The sequence below is a fragment of the Camelina sativa genome, chromosome 1 (assembly GCF_000633955.1).
Source record: "Camelina sativa cultivar DH55 chromosome 1, Cs, whole genome shotgun sequence".
NCBI lineage: Eukaryota > Viridiplantae > Streptophyta > Magnoliopsida > Brassicales > Brassicaceae > Camelina > Camelina sativa.
This window is the reverse complement of record NC_025685.1, coordinates 5,510,119-5,526,310: the sequence shown is the minus strand read 5'-3', so window position 1 is coordinate 5,526,310 and position 16,192 is coordinate 5,510,119. Positions and strand designations below refer to the sequence as shown.

The 16,192-nt window shown below is 38.8% G+C and overlaps 6 protein-coding genes across 6 annotated transcripts in view; 5 read left to right on the top strand and 1 right to left on the bottom strand.

The window, feature by feature from the left end:
- LOC104777691 lies at window positions 3,469-4,180 on the top strand. The gene has a single exon (XM_010501990.2). It carries the CDS (start codon window positions 3,757-3,759, stop codon window positions 3,961-3,963), a length of 207 nt encoding a protein of 68 aa, XP_010500292.1. The 5' UTR covers window positions 3,469-3,756; the 3' UTR covers window positions 3,964-4,180.
- Window positions 4,749-8,033, top strand: LOC104765105 (DNA damage-inducible protein 1). Its single transcript, XM_010501982.2, has 15 exons — window positions 4,749-4,926; window positions 5,134-5,166; window positions 5,349-5,482; window positions 5,592-5,712; window positions 5,809-5,925; window positions 6,069-6,134; window positions 6,316-6,378; window positions 6,473-6,517; window positions 6,653-6,714; window positions 6,803-6,896; window positions 7,005-7,097; window positions 7,183-7,252; window positions 7,356-7,426; window positions 7,524-7,607; window positions 7,692-8,033. The coding sequence occupies exons 1-15, from the start codon at window positions 4,861-4,863 to the stop codon at window positions 7,818-7,820; spliced, it is 1,248 nt and encodes a 415-aa protein (XP_010500284.1). The 5' UTR covers window positions 4,749-4,860; the 3' UTR covers window positions 7,821-8,033.
- On the bottom strand, window positions 8,100-9,345 carry LOC104777666 (RNA-binding protein pno1). Its single transcript, XM_010501961.1, has 2 exons — window positions 9,233-9,345; window positions 8,100-8,902 (listed from the first exon to the last, which is right to left on the bottom strand). The coding sequence occupies exon 2, from the start codon at window positions 8,871-8,873 to the stop codon at window positions 8,229-8,231; it is 645 nt and encodes a 214-aa protein (XP_010500263.1). The 5' UTR covers window positions 8,874-8,902; window positions 9,233-9,345; the 3' UTR covers window positions 8,100-8,228.
- Window positions 9,676-10,736, top strand: LOC104777658. Its single transcript, XM_010501949.1, has one exon. It carries the CDS (start codon window positions 9,822-9,824, stop codon window positions 10,686-10,688), a length of 867 nt encoding a protein of 288 aa, XP_010500251.1. The 5' UTR covers window positions 9,676-9,821; the 3' UTR covers window positions 10,689-10,736.
- Window positions 11,214-13,497, top strand: LOC104777648 (regulatory protein RecX). Its single transcript, XM_010501937.2, has 6 exons — window positions 11,214-11,740; window positions 11,914-12,191; window positions 12,289-12,475; window positions 12,623-12,715; window positions 12,882-12,969; window positions 13,067-13,497. The coding sequence occupies exons 1-6, from the start codon at window positions 11,676-11,678 to the stop codon at window positions 13,361-13,363; spliced, it is 1,008 nt and encodes a 335-aa protein (XP_010500239.1). The 5' UTR covers window positions 11,214-11,675; the 3' UTR covers window positions 13,364-13,497.
- The window catches only part of LOC104704597, a 4,860-nt gene continuing 2,688 nt past the window's right edge, over window positions 14,021-16,192 (top strand). The window contains exons 1-5 of the mRNA XM_010420657.2: window positions 14,021-14,176; window positions 14,393-14,482; window positions 15,030-15,133; window positions 15,217-15,959; window positions 16,065-16,189. Of these exons, the coding sequence (XP_010418959.1) occupies window positions 14,092-14,176; window positions 14,393-14,482; window positions 15,030-15,133; window positions 15,217-15,959; window positions 16,065-16,189 (1,147 nt within the window). The 5' untranslated portion in view covers window positions 14,021-14,091. The remainder of the gene's footprint in view (window positions 14,177-14,392; window positions 14,483-15,029; window positions 15,134-15,216; window positions 15,960-16,064; window positions 16,190-16,192) is intronic.

Here is a 16,192-nt window from a genome sequence, read left to right as displayed (position 1 = left end):
CCTTTTTCTATCAATAAGCTTTGACAATATGGACTTTTAACTACAAAGAGGCATTTTTATTGACTTTTGGAACAGAGTATCATGTATCTTTTTCCCATTCATTAGCTCTTGATAGGCTGAGGCAATTGTATAAACTTTTCGGGACCAATTATCATGCATCACCGTGAGTTCCCGTTCATAGGCTCTTGATAAACGTATAATGGGGTTTTAAACCGAGTCGCCACCTTTGTATAGACAGCATGGGACAAAATGTCATGCAACAACATTAATCGCTTATAAGGCGTTATTTTATTCGAGGCACTTGAATTAGACAATCCAGAAGCAAGTTTCACACACCAGACCAGTTCCCGTTCTTAAGTTTAATATGTTTAGCTTTCAATGGGTTTTTCTTACCGATAGCCTTTGTATCATGATGAACCATACGCTTTTCCGTTTATAAGCTTACTATGATTTGCGTACATTGGGGTTGTAACCGAGGCATTTGTATGGACAATCCGGAACCATGTATTGTAGTATCATGCACCACACTCTTTCCCATTCCCAAGCTTATTAAGATTAGCTTCCAACGGGGTTGTACTTTTTTAACCAAGGCATTCTAATAGAGAATCTAGGATCAAGGTATATCATGCACCACACTCTTTCACATCCCCAAGCTTATAAAGATTAGCTTCCAATGGGGTTTAACTTTTGAACCAAGGCATTAAAGTAGAGATTCAGAGACATAAGTATTATGCACCATAGTCTTTTCAGATACTAAGCTTGTCAATATGGACTTTTAACCACAAAAAGGCATTTTTCTAGACATTTGGAACAGAGTATCATGCATCTTTTCCCGTTCATTCGCTCTTGGACGAGCTGAGGCAATTGTGTAAACTTTTCGGGACCAATTATCATGCATCACCATAATTTGCCGTCCATAGCCCTTGTATAGACAATTTGGGACAAAATGCCATGCAACAACATCAACCGATTGGCTTATAATGCGTTATTTTAACCGAGGCACTTTGAATAGACAATCCAGAAGCAGGTTTCACACACCAGACCAGTTCCCGTTCATAAGTTTAATATGTTTCGCTTTCAATGGGTTTTTCTAACCGAGAACATTTGTATCATGAACCAGACGCTTTCCCATTTATAAGCGTATTATGATTTGCTTGCATTGGGGGTTGTAACCGAGGCATTTGTATGGAAAATCCCGAACCAAGTACAATATCATGCACCACACTCTTTCCCATCCCCAAGCTTCTTAAGATTTGTTAACCGAAACAGAGCCTTTTTATAGATACTTGGGACAAAGTCTTACATCTTTTTTCCATTCATTAGTTCTTGTTTTCTTGATGAGCTGAGGCAATTGTATAAACTTTTCTGGGCCAAATATGCATCACCATCTACACTTTCCCATTCTTAAGCTCTTGATGAACTTACATTGCCTGTTTTTAACTGAATTATCGTAACCGATGTATAGACACTATGCAACAATATCCACCGATTGGCTTAGAATGCGCTGTTTTAACCAAGGCACTTAGAATTGACAATCCAGAAGCAAGTAGCACGCACTACACCAGTTCCTGTTCATAAGCTTATTATATGATTAGCTTACAATGGGTTTTTAACAGAGGGCATTTGTATAGGCAATACTCTTTATATCATTGAACCAGACTCTTTTCTATTTTATACGCTTATGATAATTAGCTTACAATGGGGCTGTAAGAGGCATCTGTATTACAATCCGGATCCAGGTATATCATGCACCACACTCTCACATTCCCAAGTCTTTCATTGGTTTTTTTCAATTTATTTTACCTTCTTAACCAATGCATTTGAATATAGAGAATCCGGGACCTAGTATCATGCACCACTCTTTTTCCATTCATGAATGTATTGAAATTAGCTTGCAGTGTGGTTTTTAACCAAGCAATTGTTTGAACAACGAGGGACTAGGACCAAGTACCATGCACCACACTTTGTCCATGTCATAAGCTTACTATGAATAGCTTACAATGGGGTTTTAACCGAGGCATCTGTCTGAACAACACGGGACCAAGTATCATGCACCACAATCTCCTTCCCATTCTCAAACATATTAAGATCAGCTCCAATGGGTTTTCAAGTTCAACCAAGGCATTTGAATAGGGAATCTGGGACCTAATATCATGCATAAAAGCTTAGTGGATTTAGCTTGCAATGTGGTTTTTAACCAAGGAAATTGTTTGAACAATCAGGGACTGGGACCAATTATCATAAATACACAACACTCTTTTCTCAATCATAATCTTATTGTGGTTTTTAACTGAGGCCAGGACAAGTATCATGCACCACAATCTTTTCACATCCCCAAGCTTATAAAGATCATCTTCCAATGGGTTTTTAACTTTTGAACCAAAGCATCAAAGTAGAGAATCAGGGACCTAAGCACCACAGTCTTTTCAGATTGAGCTTACACTTTGATAACTTAGAATGGGGGTTTTTAGAACAGTCGGGACCAACTTTTATGGGAGACAGGGACGAGAAATTTGTATAGATCGATTCCGGACCAAATAGTATGCACCACCACCAATATTTACTTTTCCCGTTTATAACCAAGCCGAAGCTTTTCTTTTCCAAACCCATCTCATCGGACCAATGTATATCATGCACCACACTGCGCCCCAATCATTAGCTTATTGTACATATAAGCCTAGAATGGGTTGTTTATTAACCGAGGCATCTGAGAATATGAGGGACCAAATCATATGCACCAACAGACCAATTTTTCCATTCATAACAAAGCCGAAGCTTTTGTTTATACCGATGTGTTTATTGAACAATCTGGGACTTATCGGACCAAGTATCATGCACCCAGTACACTCTGCCCCAATCATAAGCATAAGCTTTAGAATGGGTTATTTTATTAACCGAGGCATCTGAGAATAGAAGGGACCAATTAAACGGGACAAGGAATCACACCCATTCTTTTATTTCCTTACCGAGCCGAGGCATTTGTATATACTGATATGGGTATGAATAGCATGATTCATGAACCCTAAATCGAAAACAACAGAGACGAAACCTACATCAGTTGGCAGCAAAACCAGCTGCTGAAAACAGGAAACTAAAAGAACCCTAGAGATCGCAGCCGCATGAGGATTTGTGGTAGGTCTCTGATGAATGATATAAAAGTTCTCTACACACTATGTATATATATATATAGAGAGAGAGAGAGAGAACTGGATCGATGACAACCACCGCCTAACGCGAAAAAGTGGAAATTTTCCAATTTCACTAATGGGCCTTTGAGGCCCAAAAATATAAAGTCTCTGTCTCGCAGTCAAACTAGGTTAATTAAGGAAGGAGCCAATCAAGAGAGAAAAAACAACCTAAACAGAGGAGGAAAAGGAAAAAAAAAGAAAAAAAAGAGACCGTTGTTGTTGTTATTATTATTGGGTTGGGAATTTTTTTTATTTTGATTAGCTTTAAAAGCAAGAAATAGGCGTAACGTCCACACAGCACAGCACAATTCCAATTCTCTTCTTCTTCTTTCTTTATATCATCTCTATCTCTATCTCTCTTTGCTTTCTCTTTAACCCACTAAATTTATCATCTCTCTCTCTCTCTCTCCACAATTCTCGCCAACTAAACCAACAAACAAAACTCCATCTCTCTTATATAGAAAGAGAGAGAGATTGTTCAAACCTAAATCAAAGACGAATCTCGGAATCTCCGGAGACGAAACTTTATTAAAAAAAAAAACAGAGACGAAACGGAGGAGGATCGAAGATGTGTTGCGGAAGGATATGCATGATGTGCACGTGTTTGGTATTGGTGGTGATCGCGATTGGGTTTGTATTTGGATTCGGCGTTTTCAAGGATGGATTTCACAAGATCCACGACTCTGTTCATCTCCAATGCGATCCCAGATTTGGTTGCGGCGCTCCTCTTGGACGTCGCGGTTACGGTTTCCCAGCTCCGCCTGGTATTAACTAGCTATAGTGTGATCTCATGATTTTGTTTTTGTCGTCTTTGAATTCCAAATCTTGGGTATAATAGCGATTCTTTAGGGTTTTTTTTTTATTAACAACCATTGTTTTGCTTTTTTTATCTTCTTCTTTATTAACTTTCCCCCGAGTTTCTCTTCTCACATGGACTATACTTGTGCGCATTCGTGGAATGTTTCATTAAATTAGATTTTAGTTTCTTGACCTTGTTATTAAAACTTACGATTCAATATTTTTGTCTTTGTTTCGATTCAATTCCACCCAAAAAAAAAAAAAAAAAAACGTAACGTATGTGATTCGTATTCATCATATAACAAAAAGCTTCCGCAGCTTTTAAGCAATAAATTTATTTCAGATAAAGACCACAATTAAAAAGATGCCTAATTAGCCTATAGCATAATAATTCTATCAGAAATAATACACAAGAGAAGAATAAAAGGAAAATAATAAATTTTTTTATTCTTATCTATAAGGAACAGTAAGATTCTCCATGACCAGAAAAGTAAATATTCTCGCTCGGTACGGCTAAACGTCTTCCTAATTTACATAAATAACCCATCTTTACCAATTCTATTATAAAAAAAATGTAAAGTTATATCTCAAATCAGTCGATGACATTATAAACGGTCGGGGCTAAGCAACAAACAAAATAGGTTAATTAATAAACCAGGGGTAGTTCCGGGACTTAGTAGAACACTCTGGGTCAAGTAGCGGGTTCAGGGTAAATTTGGCTTCTCTCTCTCATAAGACAAGAGTAAAACCATAAGTAAAGCAACCTCTCCGGGAGTCACAGAGTCTCTGAGTTTATAAACACAATTGACCAAAACAAGTAAAAAAAGAGGAGACCGAGAAAACCCAAAAAAAAAACCCGACGACGATTACAAAGATGAGGATCACTGTTATGACCGCCGGTGAACAAATCATCTCTCTTGATGTCGATTCTAATGAAACCGTAAGTCTTTTTTTCTTCTGAAAAAACCCTAAACTTTCCTGATTCCTCGGGTTGTAGTTAATCACAATGTACTTGTCAAAATTTGCTCGATGGTGGTTCTTGGAACTTGGGTTTCACTACTTTATTTCACTGATTCGTCCAAGTTTTGTTTTTTTTTTTGTTTTTTCTTTTGTTTATGCTGATCCTTAAAGTTTATTTGTTCTGTAGGTTGAGAATGTTAAAGCCTTGCTCGAAGTTGAGGTAAAGGGTTCCTTCTTCTCAGATCTCTTTTGTCGATTTATGTTTCCTGGAATTGTGTTTGGCTCTTGCTACTGAGAAAAAAACAAAAAATCAAAGATTGAAGCTTGAATTCTGCTGGGGTTTATGGGATTTTTAGAACTTAAGCTAATTTTTTTTTTCTTTTTTGTTGTATCAATGAGCAGTCCAATGTTCCGATTCAGCAGCAGCAGCTGTTGTATAATGGAAACGAGATGGGGAATTCCGATAAATTGAGTGCCTTGGGTGTTAAGGATGATGATTTATTAATGATGATGGTTTCCACCAATTCCTCATCTGGGTACGGTGGATTTTACTACTACCTCTTGCTTCTCTGTTTTGTAATTTTGGATATTGGTGTTTGTGATATATGATCCCTTGTTTTTGTCTCATTTGTTGGCTTTTCTCAGTGGTGCTGCACCAGCAACAGGGAGTGATTTGGGCATGAATCCTGATGGGTCAGCTTTGAACCCTGCAGCCTTTCAACAACACGTTAGGGGTGATTCTAATCTTATGGGACAGCTATTTCAGGTATGAATTGATTGTAACTGGCTTAAAAAGATGACATTCTTCTTTGGCCTTCGTTTATGACACTGTTTCCTTGGCTTTGAATATTGTGAATTGCAGACAGATCCCGAGCTTGCACAAGTGATTTCTGGAAGTGATTTGAATAAGTTACAAGATGTGTTACGTGCACGGCATCGTCAGCGATCTGTTTTACAGCGTCAAAAGGAAGAGGAACTCGTAAGCCTTTTTTCAATATAAATGAGTTTCAGTAATCAGGATTACTAGTTCCGAAAGAGTTGATAGCTTCTCAGTTTTTCTACACATTAAGTTACATCTACCACTATCAAAGAATTCTGCTTATGTATTCCCCACCCTTGCAGGCCCTTCTCTATGCTGATCCTTTTGATGTTGAAGCTCAGAAGAAAATCGAAGCTGCAATTCGACAGGTTAATGGTTCTTACACAAGTTACATGTACCGGACTCTTGTATTACTTTAGTTACAAATAGCTCTTGTGGTTTACTGGATGCAATCCTTCAGTTTGGTTAGGTTCTTGTGTTCTCCTAATTTGTTTGTTATCTTTTCAAGTCATTTCTGAATTTTGGTGCTGTCTTGATACATTTGATCAGAAAGGAATTGATGAGAACTGGGAAGCTGCCCTTGAACATAATCCTGAAGGTTTTGCTCGGGTGGTATGTGTGCTTGCGTTTAGTATGTTTTGAACTACTTAACCTCTTTGTACACAGACATGATTTCTTTTGTTTTTTGCTTCCATCATTTCCTTAGATAATGCTTTATGTGGATATGGAGGTCAATGGCGTACCTTTGAAGGTAGAATTTAGCAACCAGATTATAACCTCTTTTTACCTTGCTATCTATTTTAAAAATTTATCGGTCTCTCAGTGCGCTTAAAGCACTCCGTAGATCATCTTGTTGTTCTGAACCTATATTTTACACCATCTCCAGGCATTTGTTGATAGTGGTGCACAGTCGACAATTATATCCAAGAGTTGTGCTGAGAGATGCGGGTAACTTGCGTTATTTATTTCTTCTGGCACTTCTTTTAATATAACATGATGGAATAACTCACCAGTCTTGTTAAATATACACTTTCAGATTGCTGAGACTAATGGATCAGCGCTATAAAGGTATTGCTCATGGTGTTGGCCAGTCAGAGATATTAGGCCGCATTCATGTTGCTCCAATAAAGGTATTGCTCATGGTATTGTACATCCGATCTTTTTTCTTATAAATGAGTTGCCTTGTTTTTCTGGTTTATTGTTCTTTGCAAAAGACATTGAAATTGCGTAACTTGCAGATTGGGAATAACTTTTACCCATGTTCATTCGTGGTGCTGGACTCACCTAACATGGAATTCCTATTTGGCCTGGATATGCTGCGTAAGCATCAGGTACAGTCTCGATCTTTTGACTTTGGATATTTTGGATCCTGTTTCAACCAAATGCAGCGCTGTTACTGTCTTCGTCTCTTTGTAGTGCACTATAGATTTGAAGGAAAACGTCATGACTGTTGGAGGAGGAGAGGTCTCTGTTCCCTTTTTGCAAGGCTAGTTCTCTATTACCATCTCATTCTTGAAAATTATGAGCCTTTTTATGTTCGTTATCTTTGTTTTCAATTAACCTGGAAAAAAAAACTGTACTTACTTCAGAGAAAGACATCCCTTCCCGATTTCTTGATGAAGAACGTGTTCTTAACGAAGCATCTGGCTCTGGAGCAACGGTAAGAACTTTTACATGCTGTCTTTCTTTATAATTGGTTTTGAGGAAGAACTATATTTCAAAATAATTTTTTGTATCAAAAACTTTTGGTCCAATAGGTTCCCTCTGGGTTTACAGAGAAGAAGAATAACACGGTTGCAAACCCAACGAGTCAACAACCTAAAAGGCAGAACACATCAGAGGTAAAAATCTGTGTTTAAAGTTTTAGTCTCACTTCTTTTGATTCCTCTTTGTCTCCATTAATCATTTCATCATGTAATCCATAGGGACCTGAATTTGAAGCAAAGATTGCAAAGCTTGTGGAGTTAGGCTTCTCCCGCGAAGCAGTGATTCAAGCTCTCAGATTGTTTGAAGGAAACGAAGAACAAGCCGCTGGCTTTCTCTTTGGAGGCTGAGGGTTTAAATTAAACTGGTTCCATATACCAATGGCCAACAAATTGTGATTTAAAGAGACCTTCACATTCTGCTTCTATTCCTCATTATCTTTTTTGTATTTTATAGAACGAAACATAAGGAATGCAAAGACCATGCCATAAGTTATCTCTCCATTGTATGCTGTCGAATAATCAGACTTTAGGGTCTACAAAAATGCAATGCAAGTTTCTTATTTCTTTTAATAAGAGTGTTTGATTTGGTTCCCTTTTAAAATTGATACAGCCTTCCAACGAGTTCAATAGCAACAACAGAATTCAAATAACTTTCATTTAAAGAGCACCATAACATTTTGTTTCTGCAAAATTTCATTACAAAGATTACTCGGACAAAACCAAATTAATGTTCCAAAATTTCGCCATTAAAAATATCTATTCGTTTAATCTAGCAGAGACAGATCTGAGCTTCGAGTAAACTTTCCCTGCTGGAGATCCCATAATAAGACTGCAAAGTGAACTCCTTGCGACTTTAATATTAGTGAAAGCTCCCAAGATATGAATCCTAGTGTCAGCAATCACAATCCTAGTCTTGGTCGAGTTCTCAATAGCAAACTTTGTCTTCCCTCCTTTACCAGACAATCTACCAATGGCCCGAGACAAGTGCTCTCCTTTCAGAGTCTTGACATCCTTAATCTCAAACGACTCAACATACAGCTCGTCCATCCTCAGAAGAGAGATAGCATCAGGGATATCAAAACCAAGCATAAAAGCGTGTACAAAATCAGCAGACTTCTGGAGATTACTGATGTCAGGAGTGTCAGCTCGGGTTTTAAGCTCGACTTTGCGGGCTTTGAGATTCATCCTAATGTCAACCTTCATCTGATCGTAAATGGGTGTGTAGATATCTAACCATGCTTTCTTGAGAGGCGAGTATCTGTTTGGTGGGACTGATATTTTCCTGAATTGGACTTTACCATCAGACATTTCATGAGCTTTCAAAGGCTTGAAGGTTGGTTTAGCCGGTAGCGGCGCCGTTTGTGTTGCTGTCTCAACTTCCATCTGAGTAGACTCTGCCATTTCTTCGATTAGTAACTGTTACCTACAAGCTATGAATAAAACAACATCCATAAGCAACCAAACACACTATCAAAACTTAAATTCATGTGTTTCCTACTAGTTATTAGTTAACAGAGGCCCCAAAAGATTAAGCAGATCTCATAACTCCAGCTACACCATATTGGTTACACCAAAAAAAAAAAAGTAAATTGAACACAACCCATATAGATACATACAACTCGAATGGTTACACTAATATCTGAAATTACAAAAACCTCGAGAAATTTCTGATGCAATTAGATTCAATTGACCTCTTAAGGAGCTTTCAAGAGAAAGAGATTGATCAAGAGCTATGAAAAGATTGAAAATTTCAAGAGTACCTGAAACTTTGATTGGGATCTGATGGCGGGAGGACGAAACAACTGAGAGGAGAGCTGCTGCGACGGATGCAGAGGAAGTTTTCTGTTTTATGATACGAAGGGTTTTTAAAGCTTAGGGTTTTATCCAATGTCGCCGGACTTACACGACTCCGTTTTGGTAAATTCCATTTAAAAAATCTACCGATTGGGTTTGTGAAGCCCATAATAGCTTTCTTTAAATTCGGCCCTTATATAGCCCAGTTAAATTCATTTAGTAATGAGTGATCTAAAGAATATTCTCTAATAACTAGTTCTATATATGTTACCAAAGATAGGTAATTAGAAGATCCAAACTTAGAAGTAATCTATTCATAGTAAACTTCAATCAAACAAAAAACCTTCGGTTTACTTTAGTTCGTTTCACCAAACAAATTCAGGTCAGCAAAAATTTCTCAATTCTATAGAGCACAATTCCAAGTTCTTAAATCTCTTCAACCAAACAATATTCAATAATGAGAATTGTAAACCTGAGGCGGCTAAGCCTGTGGGTTTTTTTATTCAGGCCTCATTTATACCGATAAAGATTTCAAGAAACAACAACATACGAGAAATGTTTAATCAGTCCAGCTCTGTCTCGTTAATCTACGTAGTTGAAATCGCCAATACAACGCAAAACGTAGACGTCACTTGGTCTAAAACCATCTCTTCACATTCCTTAACCATCAAAACCAATAATCCCACTGACGAACAACAGAATCATCATCAACAACAGCAGGTGAAGATAGATCTTTCAGGTTCTTCGTTTTGGGCTAAAAAGGGTCTCAAGAGCCTAGAAGCTAACGGGACAAGGGTTGACGTATACTGGGATTTTCGTCAAGCCAAATTCTCCAACTTCCCTGAACCTTCATCTGGCTTCTACGTCTCCCTCGTATCCCAAAACGCCGTGGTTTTAACGATCGGTGATCTAAAGATGGAAGCTTTGAATAGGACGAAGAAGAAGCCTTCAGCCACAGAAGCTGCCTTGGTCTCTAAGCTAGAACACGTCCACGGGAAACGTGTTTTCTACACGCGCACGGCGTTTGGAGGTGGGGAGTCGCGGCGGGAGAATGAGGTGGTGATCGAGACATCTCTCTCGGGTCCTAATGATCCAGAGATGTGGATCACGGTTGACGGTGTGTCGGCGATTAGGATCATGAATTTGAATTGGAGATTTAGAGGAAACGAGGTTGTGACCGTGAGTGATGGTGTTTCTGTGGAGATCTTTTGGGACGTTCATGATTGGTTGTTCGAAACCTCTGGCTCGTCTAGTGGGTTGTTCGTGTTCAAGCCTAAAGCAGGATTCGAGTCTAGAAGTCTTAGCTATAATGGTGGCTATGTTGATGGAGATGGTGACGGTGATGTTGAGGGTGATGTTAATGATCTGGAGGATGATTCGTCTCCCAAGTATTGTCATGTTCTTTATGCCGTCAAAGTTTGATTTAAGAATTGGTGGAAGAGTCTTTTTTTTTTTTTTTTTTAAATAATATGATTAAGAAGCACCATGTCAACAACTAGAAAGTCCATGTATATGATTTGTTAAAAGTCAATATTAGTTTTGTTAGCTACGTACGTAGTTAACTATTTAGCATGATCCTCCTTTGTATGTTTCCTTAATACTGTCTATCTATTTGTAATGTTTGCATTTCATAGTGTAGTAGTCTAGTAGATCTGTAGATATTCTTGTGATGGTCGTGTGGTCATGTTTTGGTCGGACTCATTTGTAAATTTGTGTTGGCCTATGGTTGAATTTTTGCGAAACAAGTTAAATTTGTACTTTCCTGTCCGAAGTCGGATCACCTAACTAAGGTAATATAACTAATGATAAACATGTTCCCTGTGTATGACTTTTCATATATATATCTGATTTGATATCTGTAATTAGGTTCTATGTAAAAATCACTAGAGAGTAAATCATTAAATAAAATACACATCCCCAAATTCTTATCACCCCGCCGCAAAATGCTAGATGACTCACGCGCACGTTAGCAGCTAGATGAATCACGCGCACGTTAGCAGCTAGATGAATCACGCGCACGTTAGCAGCTAGATGAATCACGCGCACGTTAGCAGCTAGATGAATCACGCGCACGTTAGCAGCTAGATGAATCACGCGCACGTTAGCAGCTAGATGAATCACGCGCACGTTAGCAGCTAGATGAATCACGCGCACGTTAGCAGCTAGATGAATCACGCGCACGTTAGCAGCTAGATGAATCACGCGCACGTTAGCAGCTAGATGAATCACGCGCACGTTAGCAGCTAGATGAATCACGCGCACGTTAGCAGCTAGATGAATCACGCGCACGTTAGCAGCTAGATGAATCACGCGCACGTTAGCAGCTAAGAAACTTCGGATGTTGAAGAAACTAGCTAAGCTAAGGTTTTACCAGGACGACGACGGGTCTGGGCAGATTCCAATTGGGAGATGCTGAAACAAGGCTTTTTTAGGTTATCGTTTGGCATTCAACATCGCGTCTTCTCTATTCCATGGTGAGAGTTAAATTTTTTTACTCTACAAAATCGCCGAAATGAAGGAAAAATTCACTTTTGGTACTTGATTGTTTTGTATATGTTCTGTTGATTCCTCTTCTACTTTTATGGTGACTGTTACTAATTTGGACCCAAGGCATAGTTTTTAATCCATGTATCTGATATTTTGGTAGGGTGAAGAAGAGTCACTCTGTGCCGAGAATCTTGTGTTCTGGAGAGCAGCGGGAATGCTATTCTTCGGGACTGTTTAAGTATGTTCCAAAGAAATCTCGCAAGAAGCCTGTTGTTGATTGTTCTGATAATAAAGGTAGATTGGATCATAGTGTTTTGGGATCTCAACTGAGTGGTAACAACAGTGAAGAGGCTATAGATGGTACCTTTTTGGATCTCAAGGATATAAACGTTGCTGGAAGTTACATGAATGTTGTGTCTAGTGATGACTCTGATGAAGGTATTGTCAATTTGGCCAAGGGTTTAAATGAATGCTAGTAGGTTTTGGCTTCAAACCAAGCGTATTTGAGTCCCTTGTTTCTCTTATCCTTTTGCAGAGTTGGAAGAAAGGAGCTACCAAGTTGGCTCTAGTTGGAATAAAGGATCAACGACCAGACAACACAAACAAGCTTATGATAAAGTCAAAGTAGATATGGAGGAAGCTGAGCAGGCTATGAGTAGCAAAGAAGCCTGCAAAACCACGCAAGAGGCAGAGAACAGCGCCATTCGCTATCTCGGTTTAAGGTTTGCTTGCAACTTTGTTTTTTTTTTTTTTTTTTGTAGCTTCAGTTTTAAAATGTTGCAGAATGGTTTATTTCTCTTCTTCTTCATTCTTGTTAGTGTGTATGATTTCTTATCAACATCTTATTCTGCTTTTCTCCTTGGTACTAGAGCATATTCAGCAGCTGAGCTGAAGAAGAAGCTTATTGGAAAGAAATATCCTCTTGAAATTGTTGACAGAGTGATCAATGATTTTCAGATTCGGTAAGGTTCTTCTTGTTTTCAATGAGGATCCATAGCATCATGTGTTTGTTTTCCTTGATACCTAAGGGACTAGGTTGCTTTTGTTGTACCATTATGCGCTTTACCATTGATAGAAAACTGAGTAAGAAGAAGTCTCTCTTTCAACTTTTTGCTTGTTTTGTTTCAGAGGTTTTATCAATGATAGCTTGTACGCTGAGTCATTTGCTCGATCTAGATGGTCTTCTTTAAGTTGGGGACCAAGGCGGATCAAGCAAGTAAGAATTTCCATTCACATTTTTTTTTTTCGTGAGATAAGAATTTTGTCTGATCTTTCACTACTAAAGACAAGTGAGTATTTTGCGTGTGAATCAGGCATTGTTTAAGAAAGGCATAAGCAATGAAGACTCGGAAACGGCCATAAAGATGGTTTTTGAGAAAGGCCAATGCAAGGAAGGAGATGAAGAAGAAGAAGCAGAACCAAAGCATGGGCTGTCCAAGCAAGCAGTGGATCAGCTTTATGTTCAGGCATCGAAGCGGTGGCTCCAAGGCCGAGACTTGCCTATAGAAACTCGTAAAGCTAGAGTCATCCGGTGGCTTCAATACCGGGGATTTAACTGGGGTGTCGTTGCCCAGCTTCTGCAGCGGTTAGAGTCTACTCGTGAGTCGTGATTCATATTGTTACACATGTATCGTTTTGGCCCCTATGTTTTCTATTTGTAATATTGCCAACAAACTCACTCACTTGTTAAGTTCCACTCGATTAGTCTACCATGCAAAGAGTAAGTTTTATTTGAATTGGTAAATTTTTACGATTCTTTGATTTCTTAACCTTCTATTGATGCGGTGTTTCGTGGTACTTGTGGTGCACAACAATAATACGTTGCAGTGAAAGTTTTGATAGCTATTAAAAAGAGTAGGCCAAGTTTAACCTCTATTCATGCATCAATGTTATTGTGAACCCCACCAAGATCAACACTCACAGAATGATAAACTTTAAAACTAGTCATCATCAGAACTTAAAGTCGTTGCTGCTTAGGAAAAGAAAGCAGTTGAGATTATCTCAGTCTCAGATTAGAGATTTTTACCTTTTTGGATCCTTTCATGGGAAGGAATATCGAAGATGTGTGTAAACCGGGTATATGGATCGTTCTGATTTAGCAAAACCTTAATCAATTAAACGACATGCAATGCACAATTTTTTTCCTTTAAAAACCCCAAAACGGCACGGCGTCTTAGACAGTTAGGCGGCTAATGAGGAAAACGGCGTCGTTTTAGTCGAAATAGAGGTGTTTGTAACCTTCGACGCGAAAGCTATTTTTGTTTTTGGGTTCTTTTGGCTGTAAACAACAACAAAGGTTAAGAAGAAGAGTCTGTAGAGAGAGAGAGTAAGAAATCTGATGGGGAAGAGAAAAGTGCGTCGTTTCGCCGCCATGAATAGCACCGGCCGTCGTGTCAAGCTTGATCTCTTTGCGGAACCCTCTGGTATGCCTCTCATCGTGCTTCTTCGATTCGTTTTCTGCTCTTTTTGTTCGATGAAAGCTATTAGATTGATGGATTTGGGTGGATTCGATCTCGTTTCTTAATTGGAGAAAGCTAGTTAATGCATGAATTAGTGCGTGAAGCTGATTAAGATTGTATTAAGTTTATCATAGATTTTTTTGTTTGTTTAGTATATGTTGTTTTGATATATTTTTGTAGGAGATTTGGGTGGCTCAGATGTGCGTGATGGAGTTGAGCGGGAACAACAAACAGAGCCTAATGAGTTACCCAATTCACCTTCTTCTTCAGGTGGGTTCCATCAGCTATCTTCAAATCAAAACCTGCTATGTAGCCAACGACCGTAAAGTGCTCCACATGTTAATGCTGCAAAAAAAAAATTGGGAAAAATTCTTATTTTTTGTTCCAACACACATGTTATGTTTGTTTGTCCTCTATAAATTCTTCTCAGAGTAGAGAGTAGAGAGTTGTTGTGGTCTTGAGGACATCGTGTGTGACATCTCAAGTTCAGGCCAAGACACAGTGATTTTTTGAATGAGTTTCTCTATTTTGCAGCTTCAAGCTTTTCTGGGGACTTTCTTCTGGACTTAGCTCCCTAGCGGTTTGTATGTCTCTGGCTGTTTTTGGCTTGCTACGCTTAACTGATGGCTTTGTCATTTATTGTGACAGGTCGCTGAAAAATCTTCCTCGATGCTATTCTCGATTATTCTCTACTTTATATTGCTACCTAAAAATATCACATAGCTATTCTTCTATCAGTTCATATACTCAAGTCTAGGTCTGTAGTTAAAAGTAGTACGGCTTCCAAATTTTGACGCTTTCATTTTCTTGTTTTCAGGTCAGAAAACAGAAAACCCTTTGCTTTTACTTGGGCAGTACAGTGATGATGAGGTGGAAGAAGATGCCACTGCAGTTAGTTTCTTAGCCAATAAAAAAGAGCAGGTAACAACAACTAACTTATATATAACAGAGTACCAATGAGTGATGATGTCTTTGTTAGTCTTGATGAGTTTTATCTATACCAGGTTGATGGATTAATTCAAGAAGGAGACAAAGATACAAATGTTGGATCAGGTGCAGACACCACTATGCAGATGGCTGACCAACAGCAGACAGGGGAGGATTCTTCTGCACTTGAGTTTAGAGTTGAAGGAGAAACTGGTTTTGACACAGTGACTAACTCAACAATCTTGGATGGATTAAACAAGCAGACAGTTCCCTCAGTTCAAGCATCTGGCAGCGTGTCTTTGGAGCACCATGCTCCCACAGATGTTACTTCGCAGTGGAAGATGATTTTGCATGAGGAGAGCAATCAGTATTACTACTGGAATACAGAAACTGGGGAAACTTCGTGGGAAATTCCTGCAGTTTTGACTCAAACTGCCAGTGTATATGGGACAGGCTACAATGAGTCTGGGCCCATGGTTACAGATGTGTCCACCTTGATTTCTGGTGTTGAACCAAGCTATTTGCTACCCGTGCAAACTAGTTTCACAGGAACTGACTGTTCGACTTTTCCAACTGTTGCGCCGGATGAGAGAAACAAAAGTGAAGATCTATATGTCAAGAGTTTAAGAACTGATGGTCATCAGGTTGAATGTCGGACAGACTCTGTTATTAATACCCAACTATGTCAGGACGACCTTGCGAGGCCAGAAAATTCAGATCATGTGCATACTAACTTTGATACAGAAACGACTACTGACCTCCCATCTCGCTTGTTGAGTCAAAGCGAAGGCTTACTGGAGAAGCTGAGGTCTCTGAAGAGGTAAGCAATTTTTGTTTGCGTCTTCTTGTGTACATATGTTATATTATTAGGTAAATATGATTATCTCTAATAACTAGATTATCTCTAATAACTAAATATTTATAGGTCGCGTGGCAACTTTCACAGCAATGAGCAGATATCAAAGTACATTCTAGAGGTTGAAGTCAGACATTCTGATGTAAAGGCGCTCATATTGGATTCCTCACCTTTACTTTCTTTTTGGCTTCACACTG